Source organism: Erinaceus europaeus, chromosome 12 (genome assembly GCF_950295315.1).
Source record: "Erinaceus europaeus chromosome 12, mEriEur2.1, whole genome shotgun sequence".
Lineage (NCBI taxonomy): Eukaryota > Metazoa > Chordata > Mammalia > Eulipotyphla > Erinaceidae > Erinaceus > Erinaceus europaeus.
The window spans coordinates 91,127,931-91,151,878 of NC_080173.1; the positions used below are offsets into that span (position 1 = coordinate 91,127,931).

The following is a 23,948-nucleotide window of genomic DNA, read 5'->3' on the forward strand; positions in this document are numbered from 1 at the left end:
GCAGACCTGCTTCACCGCCTGTGAAGCTACTCCTCTGCAGATGGGGAGCCGGGGGCTCGAACCGGGATCGTTAGGCCAGTCCTTGTGCTTTGGCACCACCTGCGCTTAACCCCCTGCGCTACCGCCCGACTCCCAATTTCTTTAATTTTTATAGAAATATCTGGACTTTTTTTTTTTTCTTCTAGAGTCAGTTTTGGCATGCCTAATTTCTTCTGGTTATTTGCCTATTTTGTTGGAAGTTTCAAATGAAATTCCAAACTTTTTATTTTTAATTTCTGCAGCATTGATGTTATAGCTCACTTTCATTTCCATGATTATTCATCCATTCTCTCTCTTTTTTTTCTTCTTGACTAAATCGTGCACAAATTTTCCATTCTATAAGCATTTGCAGAGAATTGTCTTTTGACTTTGTAGATTTATTTTTATGCTTACTCAATTTGCTAATGTATAATTTTGGTCTGACTTCTTAAAATACATACATTAGTATGTATTTTTTTCATCTGTATTCTACACAATAAAGTGGAAAAAATGGTCGCCTAGGGGCAGTGGATTCCTAGTGCTGGCACCAAGCCCCAGAAATAACCCTATAGGCAATAATAATAATAATATTTTTATTTATTTTATTTTTTAGTAGGTATTTAATAATAGTTGGCAAGATTGTGCTATAAGAGGGATACAAATCCTACCACCAGAGTTCCATATCCCACCCTAATTCTTTATCCCTCTGGGAATATGGACCAAAGATCTTTATGGGGAACAGAAGGTAGAAAGTCTGGCTTCTGTAATTGCATTTCTGCTGGATTTGAGCGTTGACAGGTGGATCTATACCCCTAGCCTGTTTCTATCAATAATAATATTTTTTATTTTAAATCTAAATCAGAAGTATTGGTTTTACCTGCACTTGGCCCATCAGCACCTCATGACTTCACTTGTGTCCAGCCTCTTTTCGACTATAAGTATGCTAGTTCATTTTTCCCCCTCAGTATCACTGCTGAGAAATTTAGTATGCAACATTTCTATTTCTGCTCAATTCTCAGCAGTTTCATTTCTCGACAATTTTTTCTTGACCCAGGTGCTATTTTAAATTGCTTGAAAGTTCCCATTAAAAAAAAAAAATCTTAACTTTATTGTTATTGCTGTTTGATATCTGTGTGACCTGCTTTTTGAGATATGGAGACATACTTCAGAGACGTAATTAAGTGGTCTAATTTTTAGAGATGCATTCTTGTGTTCTTGAGAGGTTTTATAATCTATAATGAGAGGATTAAATATCCAAGCCTAATAATTTAGATTTGATTTTTTTTTTTGTCACTGGGTTTTTGCTGGGGCCTCAGATCTTTGTGACTTCCTCACTCCTGGTGGATTCTTTATTTTATTTTATTTTCAAAAAGAGGGAAGATACAGGGAGAGAGAAGAGGGGAGGGAAGGGGAGGGAGAGAGAGGAGAGAAGAGAGGAGGGAGTTGGGCAGTAGCGCAGCAGGTTAAGCGCATATAGCGCAAAGTGCAAGGACAGGTGTAAGGATCCCAGTTCGAGCCCCCAGCTCCCTACTTGCAGGGGAGTCACTTCACAAGCAGTGAAGCAGGTCTGCAGGTGTCTTTCTTTCACCCTCTGACTTCCCCTCCTCTCTCCATTTCTCTCTGTCCTATCCAACAACTACATTAATAATAACTACAACAAAAACAACAAGGGCAACAAAAGGGAATAAATAAGTAAATAAATATTTAAGATAAGAGAAGGGAAAAGAAGAGAAGAGAAGAGAAGAGAAGAGAAGAGAAGAGAAGAGAAGAGAAGAGAAGAGAAGAGAAGAGAATATCAAATGTATTAAAGCTTTCCTTTTCATGGTAATGCCATGTGGTGGCTGGAAACCAGAAAAAAAAAGTGTGTGTACATTCGGGGTAAAAATTCTTTTATCATGTGATAAAAAAAATATTTCTCTTTCCTGTGGATTTGTCTTTTCAATACTGGCTTTCACCGAGGAGAGACTTTTAATGTTGGATTCATCTGAGTATCAGATTTTATTTTTTTCTTTTCTGAATCATAATTTTGATGCCCTCTCTAAGAAATTATTACCTAGTCTAAAGGCAACAATATTGTTCATATATTTTGTTCATACATTTTATAGTCTTGTGTTTTCTATTTAAATCTATGTTTCATTATGAATTTGGTTTTATGCTTAATGTAAAGTAGATCAAGGTTCTTTTTATTTACAAATGAATCATACAAATAATTTGAATATCCCACTTTAGCCCATATACTTTGTTAGAAAATATCTTTGTTCACCTTCATCCAGGATGACGTTTATATCAAGGGACTCTTCAGAGCATCATGTTTGTTGGCACATTGATTAAATAAGGCTAGCAGTAGGTCCTAGTATTGGCTATGTTTTCTCTTGTTAGACATTTCTGCTGCTAGTGTCTCTGTCTCTCTAGTCTTCCTGTAAATGAGGTAAAGTAATGAGATCACGTCCTAGTTTTCTGATAAATTGTTCTCATTTTTTTCACATAGGGCAGAGAAGACTGAAGTTCTGAGTGAAGACCTTCTTCAGGTAATCTTGTCACAGCCCTTAAGCTCATAGACACCTGAAATATCCTTCCCTTTCAAAACTAAACCATTCTGAACTGGAGGTGACTGTGCTTAGTGAAATAAGTAAGGTGAAAGACAGCTACTTAATGGCTTCTCTCATATGTGAGATTTAAATAATTGGAACATATGAACTTGTTAAAAGAAGGAGGAGGAGGAAGAAGAGGAGGAAGAGGGGGAGGAAAAAGAGGAGGAGGAGGGGAACCAGGCAGTGGTGCACTTGGTTAAGCTCAAGTTACCATGCACAAGAACCTGGGTTTGAGACCCTGCTCCCCATCTGCAGAGGGGATGATTCACAAAAGAGTGAAGCAGGTCTGTAGGTGTCTTTCTCTCTCCCTCTCTATCTCCTTCTCCCCTCTCAATTTCTCTCTGTCCTATCAAATTAAAAAGGTAGGGAAAAAAGGGGGGGGTGGTCACTGGGACCAGTAGATTTGTAGTGCCAGCACCAAGCCCCAACAATAATCCTGGTGGCACTTAAAAGAAATAATAATAAAGGAAGTAAATTGTCTCTAAGATTTTGTGAGTACTGTGGTGGTTATTGTTGGGAGGGTGGAGACAGAAATTTCATGATAAGGAACTATATACCCTGTAATCTTATAACCTCGGAAGCCACTATTAATCACAGATTTAAGAAAAAAAAAAGGCTTAAAAAAAAAAGAGAGAGAGAGACCACACCATTCCCAGTGCTGTGTAGACTAAGCATTTGTTCCTCACACAGTCTATGTAGAGACACCATTTATGTACAGCTACAGTAGTAAACGTTACATTAGTACTTGGCATTTAGAATCCTAGTTCCGTATGACTTTTCAGGAAACCTTTATTGTCAGTTCAGTACATGGGAAGTAGACCGTCTGCAGTCAGCCATTCTCCCATTGTCTGATGTTGGATGTTGTCATCCCAGCGAGCCTCTCTCTTGAGAAACCTTGGGTCAGCTTTCCCACAATCCCCCAGATGAGAACCACACTTCTGAGCCTCTGAGGTCACCTCTGGCATCACTCACTGCTCTCTGTGTCTGCAGGTGGAGAAGCGGCTGGAGCTGGTGAAGCAGGTGTCCCACAGCACACACAAGAAGCTCACTGCCTGTCTGCAGGGCCAGCAAGGGGCAGAGGCTGACAAGCGTTCCGTAAGTGCCCTCCTAGCCTGAAGCTTCAAACTTGCCTACTTATGATGGGGGTCCCACTCAAGGGGTGGCATTTGTTGTGCTCCTTTATAGAACTATTTTTTGTGTCTTAAGAATTCTGCAAGGTGAGACAGCCTTTCCTGTGTCCTCCCTCCCCCCGCAGCCCTGCCTAGAGCATCCTATGTCCTCTTTAGACATACGGTGGTCTCCTTGATTTCTCCAGGCTGGGACAAGCCAGCAGAATTGCAGCATGTGGTAGAGATATCCCACATTTAGGAAGCTTTAATCTTTCTTACTTCAGCTTCACCTCATTCAGAGATTCCATTTGCCTCAGTAGTATCTCTAGATGTTGTGAAAAAATAATTATATTTTGGTTTTGAAAGTTACAACTGACTTATAAAGGTCCTTGAAAATTGTTTTCACTATAATGAAACAATAATGAGAGCCTGCTAAATAAAGGCACTATAATGTCTTTGCATAATAATCCATATTAGTGGGGCCAGGCGGCAGCACAGTAGGTTAAGCAAGCGCACATGGTGCGAAGCTCAAGGACCCGTGTTAAAGATCCCGGTTCAAGCCCCTGGCTCCCCACCTGCAGGGGGGTTGCTTCACAGGTGGTGAAGCAGGTCTGCAGGTGTCTATCTTTCTCTCCCCCTCTCTGTCATCCCCTCCTCTCTCGATTTCTGTCTGTCCTATCCAAAACAATAACAACAGCAATGGCAACAATAGTAATAGCAACAACAATGATAAACAACAAGGGCAACAAAAAGGGAAAAAATAGCCTCCAGGAGCAGTGGATTTGTAGTGCAGGAACTGAGCCCCAGCAATAACCATGGAGGCAAATAATAATAATTATTATTATTACTAATATTATTATTATTATTAATCTACATTAGTAGTAATAGGCACTGTGTAAATTGATTTTACTGAATGGCCCTATAGACAGGGATTACAAACTGACTTCCCTCTTGGCCCCATCCCTTTTCAACTCCACCGAAATTTTAAAGATACTCTGAGATACTCACATGACTTTACTACGGAGACTGTAGACTCTAAGAGGGTAGAGCCTTTTCCCTCCTCCTTGAGTTCACAGTCCACATATTTGGTGTTTGGTTATTTTCTGACCTGCAGTATTATTATTTTTGCTTTTCAGTGGTCGGTCTTCCTGATCCTACCCGCTGCCCCAAATTGTATTAGCCTTTTTTTTTTTTTGCCTCCAGGGTTATTTTTGGGACTTGGTGCCAGAACTATGAATCCATTGCTACTGGATGCTTTTTATTATTATTATTATTTTATTGGATAGGACATAGAGAAATTGAGAGAGGAGGGGAAGATGGAGAGGGAGAGAGAAAGATAGACACCTGCAGACCTGCTTCACCACTTGTGAAGCGACCCCCTCCACCAGCAGGTGGGGAGCCGGGGGCTCAAACCTGGATTTTTGAACTTAACCCTGTGTGCCACCACCCGGCTCCTATTAGCCTAATTTCTACCGGCTTTCATGGACTGTGTCCTGAGCCTTCCTTCCTTCCTTCCTTCCTTCCCCCTCATTAACCTGTTCTACTTGCTCTTTCATTTGCTTTTCTTTTCCTAGTCCTGGTTGCGCCTTTCTCTCTCTCGCTCCCCTCTCTCTCTCTCTCTCTCTCTCTCTCAATATTCCTTGTAAGAATCACTTACGTATAGTAGAAAAGCAGTGTCTACAGCTTTGGAAATGTCTATGAAGAGTATTCCATGCATGTCAGAAGTCTCAGCAAGGGGATTCTGAACAATCTACATGGAGAGCTTGATAAATTGCTTTGGACACAAAGTCCTTTTCTGGAACAAACACCTGAGGTAGCACCCCAGGAGCTTTTGTGGAGCCTACAATCAGGTCTGCCCACAACCTACGTCCTTCCTTTTATCCCAGGAAACACTATTTAAAAAAAAAAATACGGTAGTCGGGCGGTAGCACAATGGGTTAAGCGCACGTGGTGCAAAGCGCAAGGACCGGCTTAAAGATCCCAGTTCGAGCCCCCGGCTCCCCACCTGTAGGGGAGTTGCTTCACAAGTGGTGAAGTAGGTCTGCAGGTGTCTATCTTTCTCTCTCCCTCTCTGTCTTCCCCTCCTCTCTCCAATTCTCTCTCTCCTATCCAACAACGACGACATCAATGACTACAACAGTAAAGCAACAAAGGCAACAAAAGGGAATAAGTAAATAAATAAAAATAAATAAATATTTTTTAAGAAAATTATTTATTCCCTTTTGTTGCCCTTTTAGTTATTGTTGTTATTGATGTCCTTGTTGCTGGATAGGACAGAGAGAAATGGAGATAGGAGGGGAAGACAGAGAGGGGGAGAGAAAGAGAGACACCTGTAGACCTGCTTCATCACCTGTGAAGCGACTCCCCTGCAGGTGAGGAACCGGGGGCTGGAGCCAGGATCCTTATGGGATCCTTACGCCGGTCCTTGAGCTTTGCGCCATGTGTGCTTAACCCACTGCACTGCTGCTCAACTCCCAGGAAACACATTTTTTTAAATGACTGGTACACAATAAATAATGCTTTGGGGGCTAGGGAGATAGCATAATGGTTCTGCAAAAGACTTTCATGCCTGAGGCTCTAAGTGCCCACGTTCAATCTCCAACACCACCATAAAAAAGAGCTGAACAGGTCTCTCTGTCTCTGAGAAATAATATATATGATGTTTTGGTATCAAGAGTAACACCTGAATATTGCCTCAAGGGTTTTAAAATGGCCTTTAGAATTAGTATTGCTAGTGGATGACTACAAGCATTGTTTTCTCCAGAGTGATGTAAATTTATTTAAATCTATAGCATTTCAGTTAAACTTAATGGGTTTTTTTAATTTTTATTTATGAAAAGGTAACACTGACAGAAAAACATAGGATAAGAGGAAGACAACTCCACACAATACCCACCACCAGAACTCCATATCCCATCCCCTCCCCTGATAGCTTTCCTATTCTTTATCCCTCTGGGAGTGTGTACCCCGGGTCATTATGGGGTGCAGAAGGTGGAAGGTCTGGCTTCTGTAATTGCTTCCCCGCTGAACATGGGCGTTGACTGGTCGATCCATACTCCCAGCCTACCTCTCTCTTTCTCTAGTGGGTCAGGACTCTGGGGAAGCAGGGCTCCAGGACACATTGGTGGGGTTGTCTGCCCAGGGAAGTCTGGTTATTGACATGTTATCATCTGGAACCTGGTCGCTGAAAAAAGAGTCAACATATAAAGCCAAACAAATTGTTGACTAATCATGAACCTAAAGGCTGGAATCATTCAGCTGAAGAGTTGGGGAGGGGGGTCTCTATTTTGTAGATAGTTAGTAAGTCTATTTAAGTTATATTCTAAAGGGCCCATGACTATACTAGCTTTTTTTTTTTTATTTGTTTGGGTTTTTTGTTTGTTTGTTTGTTTGTTTTTGAGCCTGACATCTGATATGCAAGTAGATCCAAGTTATTATCTGGGGAGATGTTGTCATGGCTGGAAAAAAGACTATAAAGCTGAATCAGGGAAGAGAGTAGCTCCCAAATATAGGAAAGGTGTATAAATACTGTCGACTGTAAATACCATCGATTTGAAGAAAGCCCACTAGTAGGCATTTGGCTTTCTGAGTATGCTGAACTATAGTGGATTAGCTGGGAAATAGCCCAGCCACTGGAGTTCAGGGCTGCCATGCCTAAAGCTCTTTATTTGATCATCTTTATTTGCTGGAGTGGTACTCCGGTGATGTCTCTGTCTCTTTCTTTGTTTCTCATATAAATTTTTTTTTTTTAAATAATAGTTTGAGCTGTGGAAAGAACAGCAGGCCAAGAAATAACTGACACTGAGAACTTACTGCTCAGGTGACCAGAGGAAGGGGGAGGGGGCATGCTATACACCTGGGGAAACACCAGATTAGATCAAGAGGAAGAGGGAGAAAAATATGGCCGGGGTTTTAATTATGGCTCCTATGGGATGGAACAGATGGGATGGGGTAAGCTGGCTTAGACTGATTAATTTGAAAGTTATTTTTGCGTGCTCGGAGGCACAGAGCTGCCCCTTATTGTTGTGCTTCTGCTACCTGGGAGGTAGTTCTTCTTAGGATTTACAAGTTCCCAAGTGTCAAAGTCTCAAGATATAAAAAAATAGGAGACGTGGTTAATTTACCAATTAATAATGGCATTCACAAACAAGGGACTTACTTCACAACAAATTGAAAGCAGCTAGATTTGGGTCAGCATTTCTGCTTTCTCCTGACAGATACAACATAGTTATGGGAAGACTTAACATCTTCAGATAGCCTCATCAAAGACAAAATTGTGAAGTGGTGAGAGAATGAACTCTCTCTTTGGAAGCATTTTTATTATATGTTATTATTGTTGAAAGAAAGAAAGAAAGAAAGAAAGAAAGAAAGAAAGAAAAGAAAGAAAGAAAGAGGGGGAGAGAAAGGGAGAGAGGGAGAAGGGAAGGAAGGAAGGAAGGAAGGAAGGAAGGAAGGAAGGAAGGAAGGAAGGAAGGAAGGAAGGAAGCTCTCCTGGGAGAATTTCTTTTATATTTCCCTAGCTACAAGAGAGGTTGAAAAGATGAATTTTTTTTTTTGTCAAATAAATGGATTTGCTGTGACTGTCTGTGACTTCCTCACTGAGATATCTACAACTGGACTTGTGTGAGAAAGAAATTAGCATCGCCAGGGTTGGAGGCCCCAAGGGCTGTAGCTATACTTGGGCAATCTTTAATATGTCAACTGAACACCGTCTACTGAAATCACAATGAATCTGTCTCTCATCAGTGACTTGACTACACAGATTTTGACATAGATTTAGTCAAAGATTTCATGAACTGCACAGTTTTACCTCAGATGACTGAATAAATGATTGGTCTCAAAGGAAAGTCAGATGGGTATTTCCAAGGTTCAAATGTTTCAGTGTTTTCTAAAGTAAGACACTGAGATCTTTAATAGAAAACACAATACCTGGGGGTGTGTGGGGGGGAGCCGGTGGTCATGCACCTGGTTGAGTGCATATATTACAGTGTGCAAGGAGTCAGGTTTCAGCCTTTCCCCACCTGCAGGGAAAGCTTTGCAAGCAGTGTTACAGGTGTCTCTCTTTTTCCTTTTCTGTCACCCTCTTCCCTTTCAATTTCTGGCTGTCTCTATCCAATAAGTAAATAAAAATAAGACAAAACAATTTTTTAAAAAAAGAAAACACAATACATATGAATTGCTACAAACACTGAAATATGTGCTCAGTTCTTGTGTTTAGTAGATAAGATATCCCAGGGCCTAAAGAATAGGTGAGGGGGCCAAGACAGTGGTGAACCCAGCTGAATGCACAAGTTACCTTGAGTAAGGATTTGGTTTAGAGACTCAGTCCCTACCTGTGGGGGGCAGGGGAATGCTTCACAAGTGGTGAGGCAAGTCTGCAGGAATCTCTCTCTCTCTCTCTCTCTCTCTCTCTTTTCCTTTCTCCCTCCTGGCCCCCCCCCCCAATTTCTCTCTGTTCTATCAAATAAAATAGAAGGGGAAAAAATGGCTGACAGGAGTGACAGATTTGTAGTGCTGGCACTGAATCCCAGAGATGACCCTTGTGGTGAAGAAAAAAAAAAATAGGTGAAATAAAAAATAGAGAAAGAGAAACTTAGAGCAAAACAAGAAATGGGAAAGAGGAGGTAGGGGAATTAATGAATATCTGTGAGACAGAGATACTGAGTTAAGGGAAAGTGGGTAGAAAAACACTCAGAGGAAATGAGGTCCACTGCAGTGAGCTTGTGGGGTAATAGAGTCTCAAACAGTCCCTGGACCTCAGAACTGAAAAGGATGTTGGGGGAATCCAGCAGGAACAGTATATTTGAGTCCTGAAAAGTTACTTTTCATCCTTCTTTTTAGCATCTCACTAGTTCATTAGCAGTTTAGTGATAGTTTTTTTTTCTTTAATTTTTATTTATAGAATAGAAACACTGAGAAGACCATAGGATAAGAGGATACAATTCCCACCACCAGAACTCTGTTTCCAATCCCCTCCCTCGATAGCTTTCCTATTCTTTATCGCTCTGGGAGTTAGGGACCCAGGATCATTGTGGGTGCAGAAGGTGGAAGGTCTGGCTTCTGTAATTGCTTCCCTGCTGAACATGGGCGTTGACAGGTTGATCCATACTCCCAGTCTGCCTCTCTCTTTCCCTAGTGGGGCAGGGGCTCTGGGGAAGCTGGGCTTTGCCAATTATGACACCATCCCCTCCCCCCCAGACAATAACTTAGGTCACTTGCATATTAGATGTCAGGATCAGGCAAAAACTAGTTGGGACATGGGCCCCTTAGAATATACCTAAAATAGAACTGCTAGTGACAGTTTCTAACACTAAAACTATTATATTGCACTTTTAAACATTTGGTCCCAAGAGCTTGAGCTCATGTCACATGAAAGTGGGCAGAAAAGTGGGGTTTTGTTGTCATTATTACAGTGAGTGGAATAGTGTTACCAGGTGAATACTGAGTTAAATTGTATTCCTTTAAGAAATATATGTGTATATATATCTATATATTCATTTTATTTTAATGAGATAGAGAGATACAAAGAAAGAGAGTCAGAATACTGCTCCACTTTGACTTATGGTGAAGTTGGGGGTTAAACCTGGGGCCTGGTACTTCAGGCCAGGTATGAAAGTCTTTTTACATAACTACTATGCAGTCGTCCCAGCTCAATGATTCCTTATCTGGATTAGGGAAGAGAAAAAGTACTAAGTATGTCTAAGATAGTAGCTGGTTAATTCATAGGTTTGAAGACTATCAGTATGTTGAAAATATTTATTTACACCATTCTGGGAATTAGATAGTCACCTTTAATAAACTCTCTGTTCGCATATGAAAGTACCACTTCATCTTACTCAATGAATGCTTAGAAAGTATCAAATGCTGGATCAGAGAGATATCTTGCTGGGTGGAGTGCATGCCTTGTCACAACCCCTGTCACCTTGCTTCAATCCCAGTCACCTCAACATAGAAGGCAGTGGAACAAGTTCCAGTGTCATTATATCTGTCTGTCTACATCTCTCTAGTTAAATGAATCTGTGGTCCAGAACAGTGAAATACCACACATATGAGGCCCTGGCTCCACAGAAATAAAATAAATAAATAAAAAAAAAGCAAAAGGGACCAAATCTGCCCTTCAAGGAAGCACATGTGTCATTGCTGAATAATTCCTGTGCACTAAAAGCCCCCACACACACACAGAGTTCTCTGATTACTCAGTAGATGTCTCTGTGCCAAGGAAAACAGCCTATGAGAAGTTAAAGAGTGGAGGCCAGATGTGGGCACACCTGGTTTAGCACACACGTTACCATGCTTGAGGACCCACATGCAGTGAAGCAGCTCTACAGGCGTTTCTCTCTCTCTCTCTTTCTTTCTCTCCCTCTCTCTCTCTTTATTTATCCCTCTCTTCTCAGTTTATTTTGTCAAAGAAAGAGAGAGACAGACAGACAGACAGACAGACAGACGGACAGTGGATTCATTGTGTAGGCATTGAGCCCCAATAATAACCTTGCTGGCAAAAGGGAAAAAAATCAAATAGTGTAAGACCTCCACACAAATGGGACTTTTAGAGATGAGCTAAAGGCAGTGGCACCAGAAGTAGCAGACCTGCTTGTAAGACCAGGGGTAACCTATGGACATTTCCTGTAGAAAGAAAAGTTTGGTATTTTTTTAAGAAACAAGAAGGTGGTCGGAGTAGCTTAAGCATAAAGAATGATGAAAGAGGCATGAAACAGGACTGCAGAGGACTTCGGCATCCTAGTAGACTGTGGTAAAACCTTGGCTTTTATCCAGAGAGTAATGAGGAAGACAGGTTTAATCAGGAATGGATAATCAGATTTGTTTGGGATTACGTGGAGAGTGGATTCATAGGACATGAGCTATGATGGAAATAAGAGGTGGCCCAAGAGCTAATAAGAGCAGTCTAAACATGGACCTGTGGAATAGAATTGAGAGCCCAGAAATAAGCACCCCCCCCCCACCTACACACACACATATGGACATTTCATCTTTGACAGAGGTTCCCAGATGATTAAATGGGGGAAGGAGATCCTCTTCAACAACTGGTGTTGGAAAAATTGGGTTGAAACATGGAGAAGAATGAAACTGAACCACTATATTTCACCAGACACAAAAGTAAATTCCAAATGGATCAAGGACTTGGGTGTTAGACCAGAAACTATCAAATCCTTAGAAGAAGATATTGGCAGAACTCTGTTCCACCTAATTTTTTTTTATTTAAAAATTTTTTTTGTAAATTTTATTAGTGATTTAATAATGATTAACAAGATTGTAAAATAACAGGGGTACAGTCCCTCACAGTTCCCACCATCAGAGTTCTGTGTCCCATCTCCTCCATTAGAAGTGTCTCTATTCTTTATCTCTCTCTGGTAGTATGGACCAAAATTCCCCACTGGGTGCAGAGGGTGGAAGCTCTGGCTTCTGTAATTGTTTCTCTCCTGGACATGGGCATTGACAGGTCAATCCATACCCCTAGCCTGTTGCTATCTTTCCCTCGTGGGATAGGGTGGTTGGGTTCCAAGACACATCGGTGGAGTCATCTGCCAGGGGATCTCAGGATGGTATCCACCTAAATTTTAAAGGTATCTTCACTGATACAAACCCACTTGCAATAAAGATTCCCTGAAAATCGCAACACTTATTTTTTTCCCATAAAACATACTACTATATTGTAATAGAGTGGAGGATATAGAATAATGTTTATGCAAAGGGTCTTGAGGCTTTCAAGTCCCAGGTTCAATTCCCTGCACCACCAAAAGTCAGAGATGAGCTGTGCTCTGGTAAAAAGAGTCATTATCATCATCAAATCACTCTCATTTCTCATCATCAATAACCTGAGCTCCTTGAGATCAGGGATTTTCTCTTCGCACCACGGCTATATTTTTCATGCCTAGAATAGCGCCTCCTACATGGCAGACAATGTTGAAAATAGATTTGGGGGCTTGGCAGTGTAGGCTGGGTACCTTGACTAGATGGTGCAGAAGCTGCCTGTCATGTCAGTACGTTAGTCTGAATTCTTCATACTTAACACAGATACCATTTAGAATGACAGTTCTGATTTTATGCCTTACCTTAAGCAAGTCAACAACTTCTATGTGCCTTGGCTCGTTATGGGGGAAATAGTAAGACAGTCTGAGGTGACTGTTCACTCTAAAATTATCTTAAGCATAAGCAACAGCAGTTTGTAGGATGACTCAGAGACAAAAAAAGTCTTACTACCTACTCTGGTTCTCAAGTGTACATGGACACTCTGTCTCTCTCAGTATCACCCATCTCTGAAATCTGCTGTCTACTACCAAAAGACATAGACCAGATTTGACATTTAGGAATCAGTAGTTTCCTGTGGTTTTTATCTCAAACAGTGGGGTCGTCATACTATTCTTAAATAGTTAGTTACATTAAGTATTGTGTTCGGTATTCACATATAACACTCCAATGATCTCTCAGGCAGCTCTGTTGGGCATGAATTTACTACTTCTTTTGGGAGACAGTAATAATAGCATCAGGGACTGGGCATTGAGTGGTGCACCTGTTTGAGCACACACGTTACCATGCCAAGGACCCAGGTACAAGCACCCCTCCCTGCCCTCAGAAGGGTTGCTTCATGAATGGTGAAGCATGTCTGCAAGTGTCTTACTCCCTTTCTAACTTCTCTTTCCCCTCTCAGTTTCTCTCATTCCTATCTAATAAAACAGAAAGTGGGGAAAAGGGGGGAAAATGGCCACGAAGGGCAGTGGATTCATAGTACTGGCAGCGAACCCCGGTGACAACCCTACCGTCAATTATGAAAACAAGCACGTACAAACTGTTGTATTTACTGTAAAACATTATCTGTATTTATTTATTGGATAAAGACAGCCAGAGATCGAGAGGGAAGGAGGAGATAGAGAGGGAGAGAGACAGAGAGAGACACCTGCAGCCCTGCTTCACCACTCGTGAAGCTTTCCCCCTGCAGATGGGGAATCGGGACTCAAACTTGGGCCCTTGCGTGCTGTAACATGCACTCAACCAGGTGCACCATCACCTGCCCACCCCAATTCATTATTCTTTTTTTAAATATTTATTTTATTTATTCACTTTTGTTGCCCTTGTTTTTTTATTGTTGTAGTTATTATTGTTGTCGTTCAATTCATTATTCTTAAAGCACCATCCAGATAAAATCTCATTTATTTCCACTGAAGTTTCACCCAACAATCCTCCAAATCCTATCTTTTTTTTTGTAATAGAAGGACTCAATTTTCCTTAAATAAATTCCTACTTATGAGACTCCATGGTCTCACTACCACAGGCCCTGCCTAGTGGTAGTCATGTCATCAGTAGAGGGATCATTTAAATAATGTTTTCACTTCATTCAGTAATCTATGCAGCCACTCAACATGAGGACTGGAATGATAGCTTACCAAGGAGAGTGCCTGCCTTGCCTTATGTGCAGGCCAAGTTCATGCCCTGCCACCACCTGGGAGGTGCTGTGGCACAAAAAGAAGCTCTGTGCTGTAGACTTTTGTCTGTCTGCCTGTCTCTCCGAATAATGAAAACAAAAAGGACATCCCAGGGAAATAAAATCGCTTGTGAGCAAGACCCAAGCTCAAAAGAAAAAGGAAGTTCCACGTGTCATGGTATGAAATGATTCCAGAGAGTCGGGCGGTAGCGCAACGGGTTAAGTGCTAAATAAACGGGTTAAATAAATAAATATAATAAAAAATTAAAGCCATACAGAGGGGACAGACAGTGGCACACCTGTTAAGTGCACACACTACAGTGCACAAGGACCCGGGTTCAAATCCCTGGTCCCCACCTGCAGGGAGAAAGCTTCACGAGTGGTAAAGCAGGGCTGCAGGTGTCTCTCTGTTTCTCTCCCTCTCTACATTCCCCTCCCCTCTCAACTTCTCTCTGTCTCTGTTCAGGAATAATTAAATTTAAAAAATTATAATGAAAGCCATACAGAAAAGAAAATGCATTTTTGTATCTATTGAAAGGTGCAAGAATAAACTCACATCAATCAAAAACACGCCATTCAAGCATCAAATGCAATTTACAAATGGCTGGATAGATTGATATGTAAATGCAGAAAGGAAAGATAAGTAGAAAGGTTATTTTTGTTAAAAATCTCAGGAATTAAAAAGTGGTTGAAGAAGGAGTGATTTTCTCCCTGTAGCACTTGTCACTCAGTGTGAAAGTGCTAAATGACTAGAAATATCTAGAAAAGAACTTGCTTTCTTGGCACTAGAGGAGAGGGCCCTTCCAGACAGACTTTTGCAAACTGAGTTTTTCTAGCTTCTGAACAGTCTCTTGTTAGGCTCCTCAGCACACGCTTGCTAAGAATCACCAGTCTTTTGATCATAGGTGACTAAGCTGACTCCGTTCGTTACTCGCCTCTAGGTACAATTTTCATTTATTGACGGCACTAACTAGACTAATCAGGACCCATAATTGGAAAAAAAAAAAACTCACATATAGATGTTTTTCCAAAATGTTGTCAGCTTTATTTTATTACTATTATTTTTATTGCTATTTATTTTAGACACCTGCAGACCTGCTTCACCACTTGTGAAGTGCCCCTCCTGCAGGTGGGGATCTGGTATATAAAGTAGCCTCGGAGATCTGCAGCTGAGCCTGTTAGTTTCCACTGCAGGTCTTTACAGTCCTGCTTTGTGAAGGAAGTCACCCGCTCAATTGTGATTCTACTTTCTGTATAGCACATTCTATAGCACTTCCACCTATTTCAACTGATCTTTGGGGGGGAGGGGAGATAGCATAATGGTTATGCAAAGAGACTTTCAGGCCTGGGGCTTCCAAGTCCCAAGTTCAGTTCCCCACACCACCATAAACCAGAGTTCAGCAGTGCTCTGGGGATTAAAAAAAAAAAAAAAAATTTAAAAAGAAAGAAAAAAAGAAAGAAAGAAAGAAAAAATCCTGACTTCCCTGGTCAGATAACCTTATCATGGTGTCCCAGAACGTCACCTCTTCAGAGACCTATCCCACTAGAGAAAGATAGAAACAGGATGGGGGTATGGGTAGACCTGCCAATGTCCGTGTCCAGTGGAGAAGCAATTACAGAAGCCAGAACTCCCACCTTCTACACCCCAAAAGGAATGCTGGTCCATACACCCAGGGGGGTCGCTTCACAGGCGGTGAAGCAGACCCGCAGGTGTCTATCTTTCTCTCCCCCTCTCTGTCTTCCCCTCCTCTCTCCATTTCTCTCTGTCAATATCTAGCAATGATAACATCAATAACAACAATAATAACTAAAACAACAATAAAAGAAAAACAAGGGCAACAAAAGGGAAAATAAATAAATATAAATAAGAAAGGAATGAGTCTTGCCATAATCCTTAGTAGTAACATGCATACTTGTCTAACCTCTTTCTTTTCTTTCTTTTTTAAAAATATTTATGTTATTTCCTTTTTGTTGCCCTTGTTTTTATTGTTGTTATAGTTATTATTGTTGTTGTTAGTGATGTCGTCGTTGTTGGATAGGACAGAGAGAAATGGAGAGAGGAGGGAAAGACAGAGAGGGAGAGAGAAAGATAGACACCTGCAGACCTGCGTCACCGCTTGTGAGGCGACTCCCCTGCAGGTGGGGAGCCGGGGGCTCGAACCGGGAGCCTCACACGGGTCCTTGCGCTTTGCGCCACGTGTGCTTAAGCCGCTGCGCTACCGCCTGACTACCTCTCCGCTTTCTTTTCATCCCTCTTTTCTTCCCGCCCTCATGCCCGCCTGTCTATCTAATGACATAGCATAACATTTACCATTTCGGTCTGTTAAAGTGAAATGCTGCGCATCTGCGCATCACTGTCTAGTTGACGACCTTTTAATTTTCTCAAAAAGACATCTCAAAACCATCACAGAACCTTGGCCTGTTCTCTCCTCCACCAAACCCCTGACACCCATGGATCGATCTACTTTCTGTCTAAAAGAATTTGCTTGCTCTAGATATTTCATATAAAAAGAATTTAAAACGGGAGTCAGGCGGTAGCACCGTGGGTTAAGCGCACGTGGTGCAAAGCAAGGACTGGCAGAAGGATCCCGGTTCGAGCCCCCAGCTCCCCACCTGCAGGGGAGTCACTTCACAGGCGGTGAAGCAGGTCCGCAGGTATCTATCTTTCTCTTCCCCTCTCTGTCTTCCCCTCCTCTCTCCATTTCTCTCTATCCTATCCAACAACAACGACATCAATAATAACTACAACAATAAAACAAGGGCAACAAAAGGGAATAAATAAATAAATAAATATAAAAAAAGAATTTAAAACAAAAAAGGAAAGAGGAAGAGGACGTTGTCTTATGGTGAAACAAGATACTATTTTGATGGAAAATGAAATATACTGACTTATCTTGGGAAATGTTGACAGTTCTGTAAACCAGAATTTCCACAATAAAATGATATTGATGTTTAAAAAAAAAAAAAGGATGGTGGGGGTAGATTGCATAATGGTTATGCAAACAGTCTGTTGTGCCTGAGGCTTCAAAGTCCCAGGTTTAATCCCCTGCACCACCATAAACCCAGAGCTGAGCAGTGCTCTGGTGTAAAAAAAAAAAGAAGGAATCTTGCCATGCATGTCCCTTTTGTGACTATGATGTCTTCAAGATCCACCCATACTGTAGAATATATCAGAACTTCATTCAACTTTATGACTGAATCATATCCTATCCATTTGTGTGGCTATATCACATTTCATTTATCCAGTCACCCACTGATAAACATTTGAGCTCTCAGCTATTTGGGAATAATGCTGGTGTTCACACTCACGCACATACTTGACCTTTGTTTTTCTGTTATTTTGAGTCTCTACCAAAGAATGGAATTGCTGGGCTAAATTGTAATTTTGTTTAACTCATTGAATCCCTGCCACAGACTTTTCCACAGAACAATAATATTTTACATTTTCACCAGCAATGTAGGAGCACTTCAATTATTTTATATGCTTAAAGGTATTTATTTTCTGGCAGCCAGAGAGATAGATTACCCAGGAGACCACATACTTTGCCATGGATGGGGACCCAGACTGAAATCCCTACATGGGCCACATGGGAACACCATGCAGACGGGAGGCTCTCCGAGTGACATCTCTCTTTCCCTGTGTCTCTCTTCCTCTCTGAATTGCCAACTACCTGGAAAAAAAAAAAAGAGGGATGAGGAAAAGGAGAAGAAAAGTCTGCTAAGAATGATGGAATCATGTAGCCTCGATGCCCTGGTGGCAAAAAAGAAAGAGAGAGACAGAGAGAGAAAGAAGAAAGAAAAAAATTTTTTTTCCTCCAGGATTATCACTAGTGCTTGGTGCCAGCATGTGAATCCACTGCTCCTGGAGGCCATTTTTTTCCATTTGTTGTTATCGTCATTGTTGATACTGCTTGCTGCTGCTGTTGTTGTATAGGACAGAGAGAAATTGAGAGAGGAGGGAAAGATAGTGGAGGAGAGAAAGATAGATACCTGCAGACCTGCTTCACCGCCTCTTACGTGACCTCCCCCCCTGCAGGTGGGGAGTCAGGGGCTCGAACCTGAGTCCTTACGCTGGTTCCTGCGCTTCACGCTTTGTGCGCTTAACTCGGTGCCCCACCACCTGGCCCACCAAAATTCATTTTTTAAAATGATATATCACTATCATAGTAATTATCATGAATGTGAGGTGATATATCATTGTAGCTTTGACTTGGGATTAATTCCTTAGTGACTGAAGATAGCAGTTGTTTTTATTTATTTTTTCATGTGTTTATTGTCCATTTTTACATCTTCTTTGGAGTGTGCTTTGCTTTGGGGATTGCTTTCTCTGCATAGTTATTGTACGTGAACACTCTTTCTTGACCATAAACTATTGTTTCTTTTTAAATTCAGGCTAATACCCTTCTTGAGGGACTGGTTTAGAGAAATAAAAACTTTTTCTATAATCTTTAACATAATTTTGAAATCTTTTTTTCTCTGTCACTATCCTACTTGGTTTTTGAGTGCAGCATGCCAACCCAAGCCTTCTGTTCCAAATCGACAGATATAATTTGTCGACTTTCTGAATGTTGACATCTCTGGGTCTTACTTGTGATTGTGTCTTACAAATCTGTTGATATTACAATGCATTTTCAAAATTAATTTCTTAACTAATGTAACACCTATCCAAACCTTTGTCTTTTTGCTATTTTGGAGAAAGTAGTTACCTATTGAAGTTTTTCTCGTTACTTTTTCCCCCTTCTTTTCAGAAAAAATTGCCTTTGACGACACTGGCTCAATGCTTGATGGAGGGGTCAGCTATCCTAGGAGATGACACACTTCTTGGGTAAGGTGATACCATGCATTGGCTTGTGCCAGATATAATTAAATCATCTTTAAAAGGAGATGCTCTCAAAAGCACTGGGACGTCTGGCATCAAACCAGATGGGGAAGAAGAAAAGGATACCAGTGAGAAATTGGAACCCCAAGTTCTATTGTTTATGTATCAGGCCACAGCTAAGTGAGAAATTAGCATAAAACTTGCAGGACAGCTGAAATTCCCTAGGGATCTGACTAAAGCAAATATGAAACCTCTCAGTGTCAGATGTCAGAACTTAAGTAATTCCCAGAAGAACAACTCCTGCTCATTTGGAGTTCACAAGAAAAAACAAACTAAACATAGAATTGTCATGAGAGAGAATCAGCAGGCCACATCAGTGATAGAATTCATACCCTGAAAACTAAAAATAGTAAGCAACATGAAAGAAAATATGATGTAATTATATCTAAAGTGAAATTTAAAGACTAGGGGTCGCAAACCCTTGAAAAAAAAAAGAGTCAAGTAGTGTGTAATGAGTGAGAAAGAACAAAGGAAAAAATAAGAAGAAGAACACGTGGAATGTTGAAAGATTCAAATTTTTCTTATTAGAATATTTTTAAAGTGTTTGAAATAAAGTGAAAACTGTACACAAACTAGTAGTGGTGAATTTGCAAACAGATCTGACATTGCCCCCCCAAAATAAACAGAATGAAATACAAGAGACAAGTATTCAGGCATTCACTCAACAAGACATGGATTAAAGAAGTTAACTGCTATTAGTCATTCTTAAAGGAAAAGGAGAAGGGTGGCTAACTTTTTTATCTTCAAGGTTAAAATAGATACTAAGTTTTTAAATTAAGAAATACAGAAAGTGTAGACTAAGATAAACTTTGTTGATATGAGGTGACTCAGCCAAGTGGGATAAGTAAGAAAGTTAGCAACAATTACCAGCTGGCTTCATTCAGATGTGCGGTATACATCACTGGAGCAAATTAATTTGAAAAATACAATAATAAGGGGCTGGGTGGTGCATTGGTAGGATACACTCATCACAGTGTGCAAGGATCAGAGAGCTCAAGCTTGGTTCCCCTCCTGCAGGGAGGAAGCTTCATGTGAGGTGAAGCAGTGATGCAGGTGTATTTCATTCTCTCTCCTTCTGTACCTCCTCCTTCCCTCCTAGTCTCTCTATCAGATAAGTAAGTAAATAGATAAGTAGGCCCCTGGTCTCCACCTACAGAGGGAAAGCTTCACAGGGAGTGAAGTAGAGCTGCAGGTGTCTCTCTCCCTATCATCCCCTCCCCTCTTAAGTTCTCTCTGTCTCTATCCAATAATAAATAAATAAATTTTTTTAAAAAGTAAGTAGGGAGGGTGGGGGTATAGCATAATGGTTATGCAAAGAAACTTTCATGCCTGAGGCTCGCAAGTCCCAGGTTCAATCTCTCACACCGCCATAAGCCAGAGCTGAGCAGTGCTCTGGTTAAAAAAATAATAATAATAAATTTTTTTTAAAGTAAGTAGGGAGAGGGAGAGGGGAAAGGAGAGAAAGGTCACTGGGAGCAATAAATTTGTAGTTTTATAGTGCAGGCTCCAAGCCCTAGCACTATAAAACCCTAGTGACAAAATAATAATAATAATATTGTAACTCGATGTTTAATAAATTAAATGTTTTTTAAAATATTTTATTTATTTATTTATTTGAAAGACAGGAGAGAGAGAAAGAACCAGACATCACTCTGGTACATGTGCTGCCGGGGATTGAACTCAGGACCTCACGCTTGAGAGTCCAGTGCCTTAGCCACTGCGCCACCTCCCGGACCACAATAAATTAAATATATTTTTTAACTGGTTTAATAAAGACTTTCTCTCTCTCTTCTATCTTTCTCATTAATAAATAAATAAAATCTTTAAAAAAATAAAAATAAAGAAATTGAAAGTCAATTTGAGGTGTGTTTTTAAAAATTCCAGTTTTTTTACTCATCTATTTTAGCCAATTTCTCCAGTGATTTCAGGGGAGATGGGAGTGTCGGTATCTTTTTTGGCCTATGGATTCAACTTGTACGAATCTGTTCCCTCCATGTCTCTGTTTCCCCACATGCCTTCTCTTTACCCAGGCACACATTCACTACTCAGCATGATTTTTTTTTTCCAAGATTTTATTTATTTATTAATGAGAAAGCTAGGAGGAGAGAGAGAATGAGCCAGACATCACTCTAGTACATGTGCTGCCGGGGATTGAACTCAGGACCTCATGGTTAAGAGTCTAGTTCCTTAGCCACTGCGCCACCTCCCGGACCACCTGAGCATGATTTTTAAACATGATCATTTCCGAAATGAAAACGGATGACACACAGACTCGTCAGCGGGCTGTCACAGAAACCAACCACTGTAATAACCCCATCTCATGAAAGTTCTCCCAGAAAGAAGAGGAAGACAGTGTGAGGCAGGTGACAGCTGGAGTTACAGGACACCCAGTATATGTCTGTATTTCCCCTTCTGTTTCAGGAAGATGTTGAAGCTCTGTGGAGAGACAGAAGACAAATTGGCTCAGGAGCTGATTCATTTTGAATTGCAAGTTGAGAGAGACGTCATTGAACCCTTGTTCTTGCTGGCTGAGGTAAGAAGTTGGGATGAGGTGAGGAAAAGGAACTGGGGGAGCTCAGAACAGTAGAACCTCTTGTCATTCTGCTTCCAGCATTATTATTGTTTCTGTCTTTTTTTTTTTTTTTTTGCCTCCAGGGTTATCGCTGGGGCTCAGTGCTTGTTCTACGAATCCACTGCTCCTAGAAGCCATATTTCCCATTTTGTTGCCCGTGTAGTTGTTGTAGCTGATGTTGGATAGGACAGAGAGAAATGAAGAGAGGAGGGGAAGACAGAGTGGAGGAGAGAAAGCTAGACACCTGCAGACCTGCTTCACTGCTTGTGAAGCAAACCTCCCCGCTCCCCCCCACAGGTGGGGAGCTGGAGGCTGGAACTGGGATCCTTAAACCGGCCGTTATGCTTTGTGCCATGTGCACTTAACCACTGTGCTACCACCGAGCCCCCTCTGTCTTTCTTTCTATTCCATGATTTCGTTTCATCAGGGGTTATTACTGCTGAGCCATATGGTTAAACTCTCCCATATGGCAGCCCTTTCATCTGTTTCATAGCTTTTTCACGTTGTCATCTCTGTTGGAATTCCAGTGAGTCAAGGTATAAAAGTGACACAGTTACCCGCATCCCTATCAAAGTGTCTACCACTGTCACCACCTCTTTACTCCAGTAAGGCTCCAGAGAAACGCTCCTCAGAAGTGCTGAGACCTATGCATAAGGTCTCTTGTGGTTTAAGTTCAGATAGGCCCATTCTCTTGGACATTTGAGGCACTGAAGAGAACTATGAACTCGGGGCTGGGTGGCGGTGCACCTGATTGAGCACAGGTGTAACAATGTGCAGGCACCTGGGTTCGAGCCCCTAGTCCCCACCTGCAGAGGGAAAGCTTTGCAAGTGGTGAAGCAGTGCTGCAGGCATCTCTCTGTTTCTTTTCCTCCCTATCTCCCTGTCCCCTCTCAATTCCTGACTGTCTCTATCCAATACATAAAGATAATTTTTAAAAAAATTTAAAAAGAAAAGAATACACTCTAACTGATGGTTTTACTAGCTTCAACCAAATGAAATTTCCTCAAGTTAAGAAGGGAAACAGGACTGTCAAGATAGCTCATCTTGGGAGTCGGGAGGTAGTGCAGCGGGCTAAGCGCATGTGGCTCAAAGCGCAAGGACCAGCGTAAGGATACCAGTTCGAGTCCCCGGCTCCCCACCTGCAAGGAAGTCACTTCACAAGTGGTCAAGCAGTTATCTGTCTTTCTCCTCCCCTCTCTATCTTCCCCTCCTCTCTCCATTTCTCTCTATCCTATCCAACAACAATGACATCAGTAACAACAACAATAATCACTACAACAATAAAACAACAAGGACAACAAAAGGAAATAAATAATGTTAAAAAATTTTTTAAAAAAGCTCATCTTGGAGAGTGCCTGCTTTGCAATGTCAGTGACCCCTCAGCACTGAGGGAAGCTTTGGCACTATTGTGTTTTTCCCTGCCTGCCTCTATTTCTATGTCTCTGTCTCTCTATTTCTGTCTGGGGGGGGGGTGGGGAGACTGATATAAAGCAGTAAAGCCCCAAGGGGCAACCAAAAAGAAAATAAAGGGGGGGGAGGGAAAAGATGGAAATTTGGGAGTGCTTTATGATCCTAGATCTATTTCCAATAGCATTCATCTGCCTTAACAAAACTTTACCAATGTTTCTCATAGATCTATCTGCCATGATCACAATGCCCTTCATCTGTACACTTACTTGGGTGGCCGCTAGCTATCTGTGACTATTGAATACTATAATCAGGGTGACCGAGAAACTAATTTTGGAGATTTTACTTCCGTTTTGTCTATGTGAGTTGAAAAAGGCATAATCATGTGTTGACTTGAGGTTATAGAACATCTTTGGTCTAGACCATGCCTGGCGTGTGTGTGTGTGTGTGTGTGTGTGTGTGTGTGTGTGTGTGTGTGTGTGTGTGTGCAGGTAAGTGCAGGAATGAGGGATCTAAGTGAACAGGGAGGACAGAACCCTGCTGTGCCATCCCTGCACAGCCCCTACTCACACAGTTTCCTGTGTGAATGAGTTAGTGCCTCACCATAGTCGAAGATAAAATTCAAGATCTGGTTTTGGACGTAGGTTATTCAACATTTTGTAAGTAACATCCTGTTACAGGTCATCCCATAGCCTGTATTGTTGATGAGGCCTTCTGGTCTTCTGAAGTCCCAGCTAAAGTCAAAGCAAACCCAAGGGAGCAGCGCTGATCTGGGTGCTAAGATGAACTTCTAGGAACAAGGTGGAAAACTCCCTCCCTGTGCTGCTTTCCAGCATTGCCTGTGGGTTCTGTGCTGACTCCAGGAACTTAAGACCTTTCATTCCTCTTCTCCCTACTGCAAGTTCTTCCACTCAGTACATGAATGCTTCCTGCT

The 23,948-nt window shown here is 41.4% G+C and overlaps 1 protein-coding gene across 5 annotated transcripts in view; it reads left to right on the top strand.

The window, feature by feature from the left end:
- ARHGAP44 (Rho GTPase activating protein 44) overlaps positions 1-23,948 on the top strand; it is a 202,981-nt gene that overhangs the window by 105,284 nt on the left and 73,749 nt on the right. For all 5 annotated transcript variants that reach the window (XM_060204450.1, XM_060204448.1, XM_060204451.1 and 2 more), the window contains exons 2-5: positions 2,507-2,546; positions 3,600-3,704; positions 18,905-18,981; positions 21,457-21,568. In XM_060204450.1, coding sequence (XP_060060433.1) covers positions 2,507-2,546; positions 3,600-3,704; positions 18,905-18,981; positions 21,457-21,568 — 334 coding nt within the window. The remainder of the gene's footprint in view (positions 1-2,506; positions 2,547-3,599; positions 3,705-18,904; positions 18,982-21,456; positions 21,569-23,948) is intronic.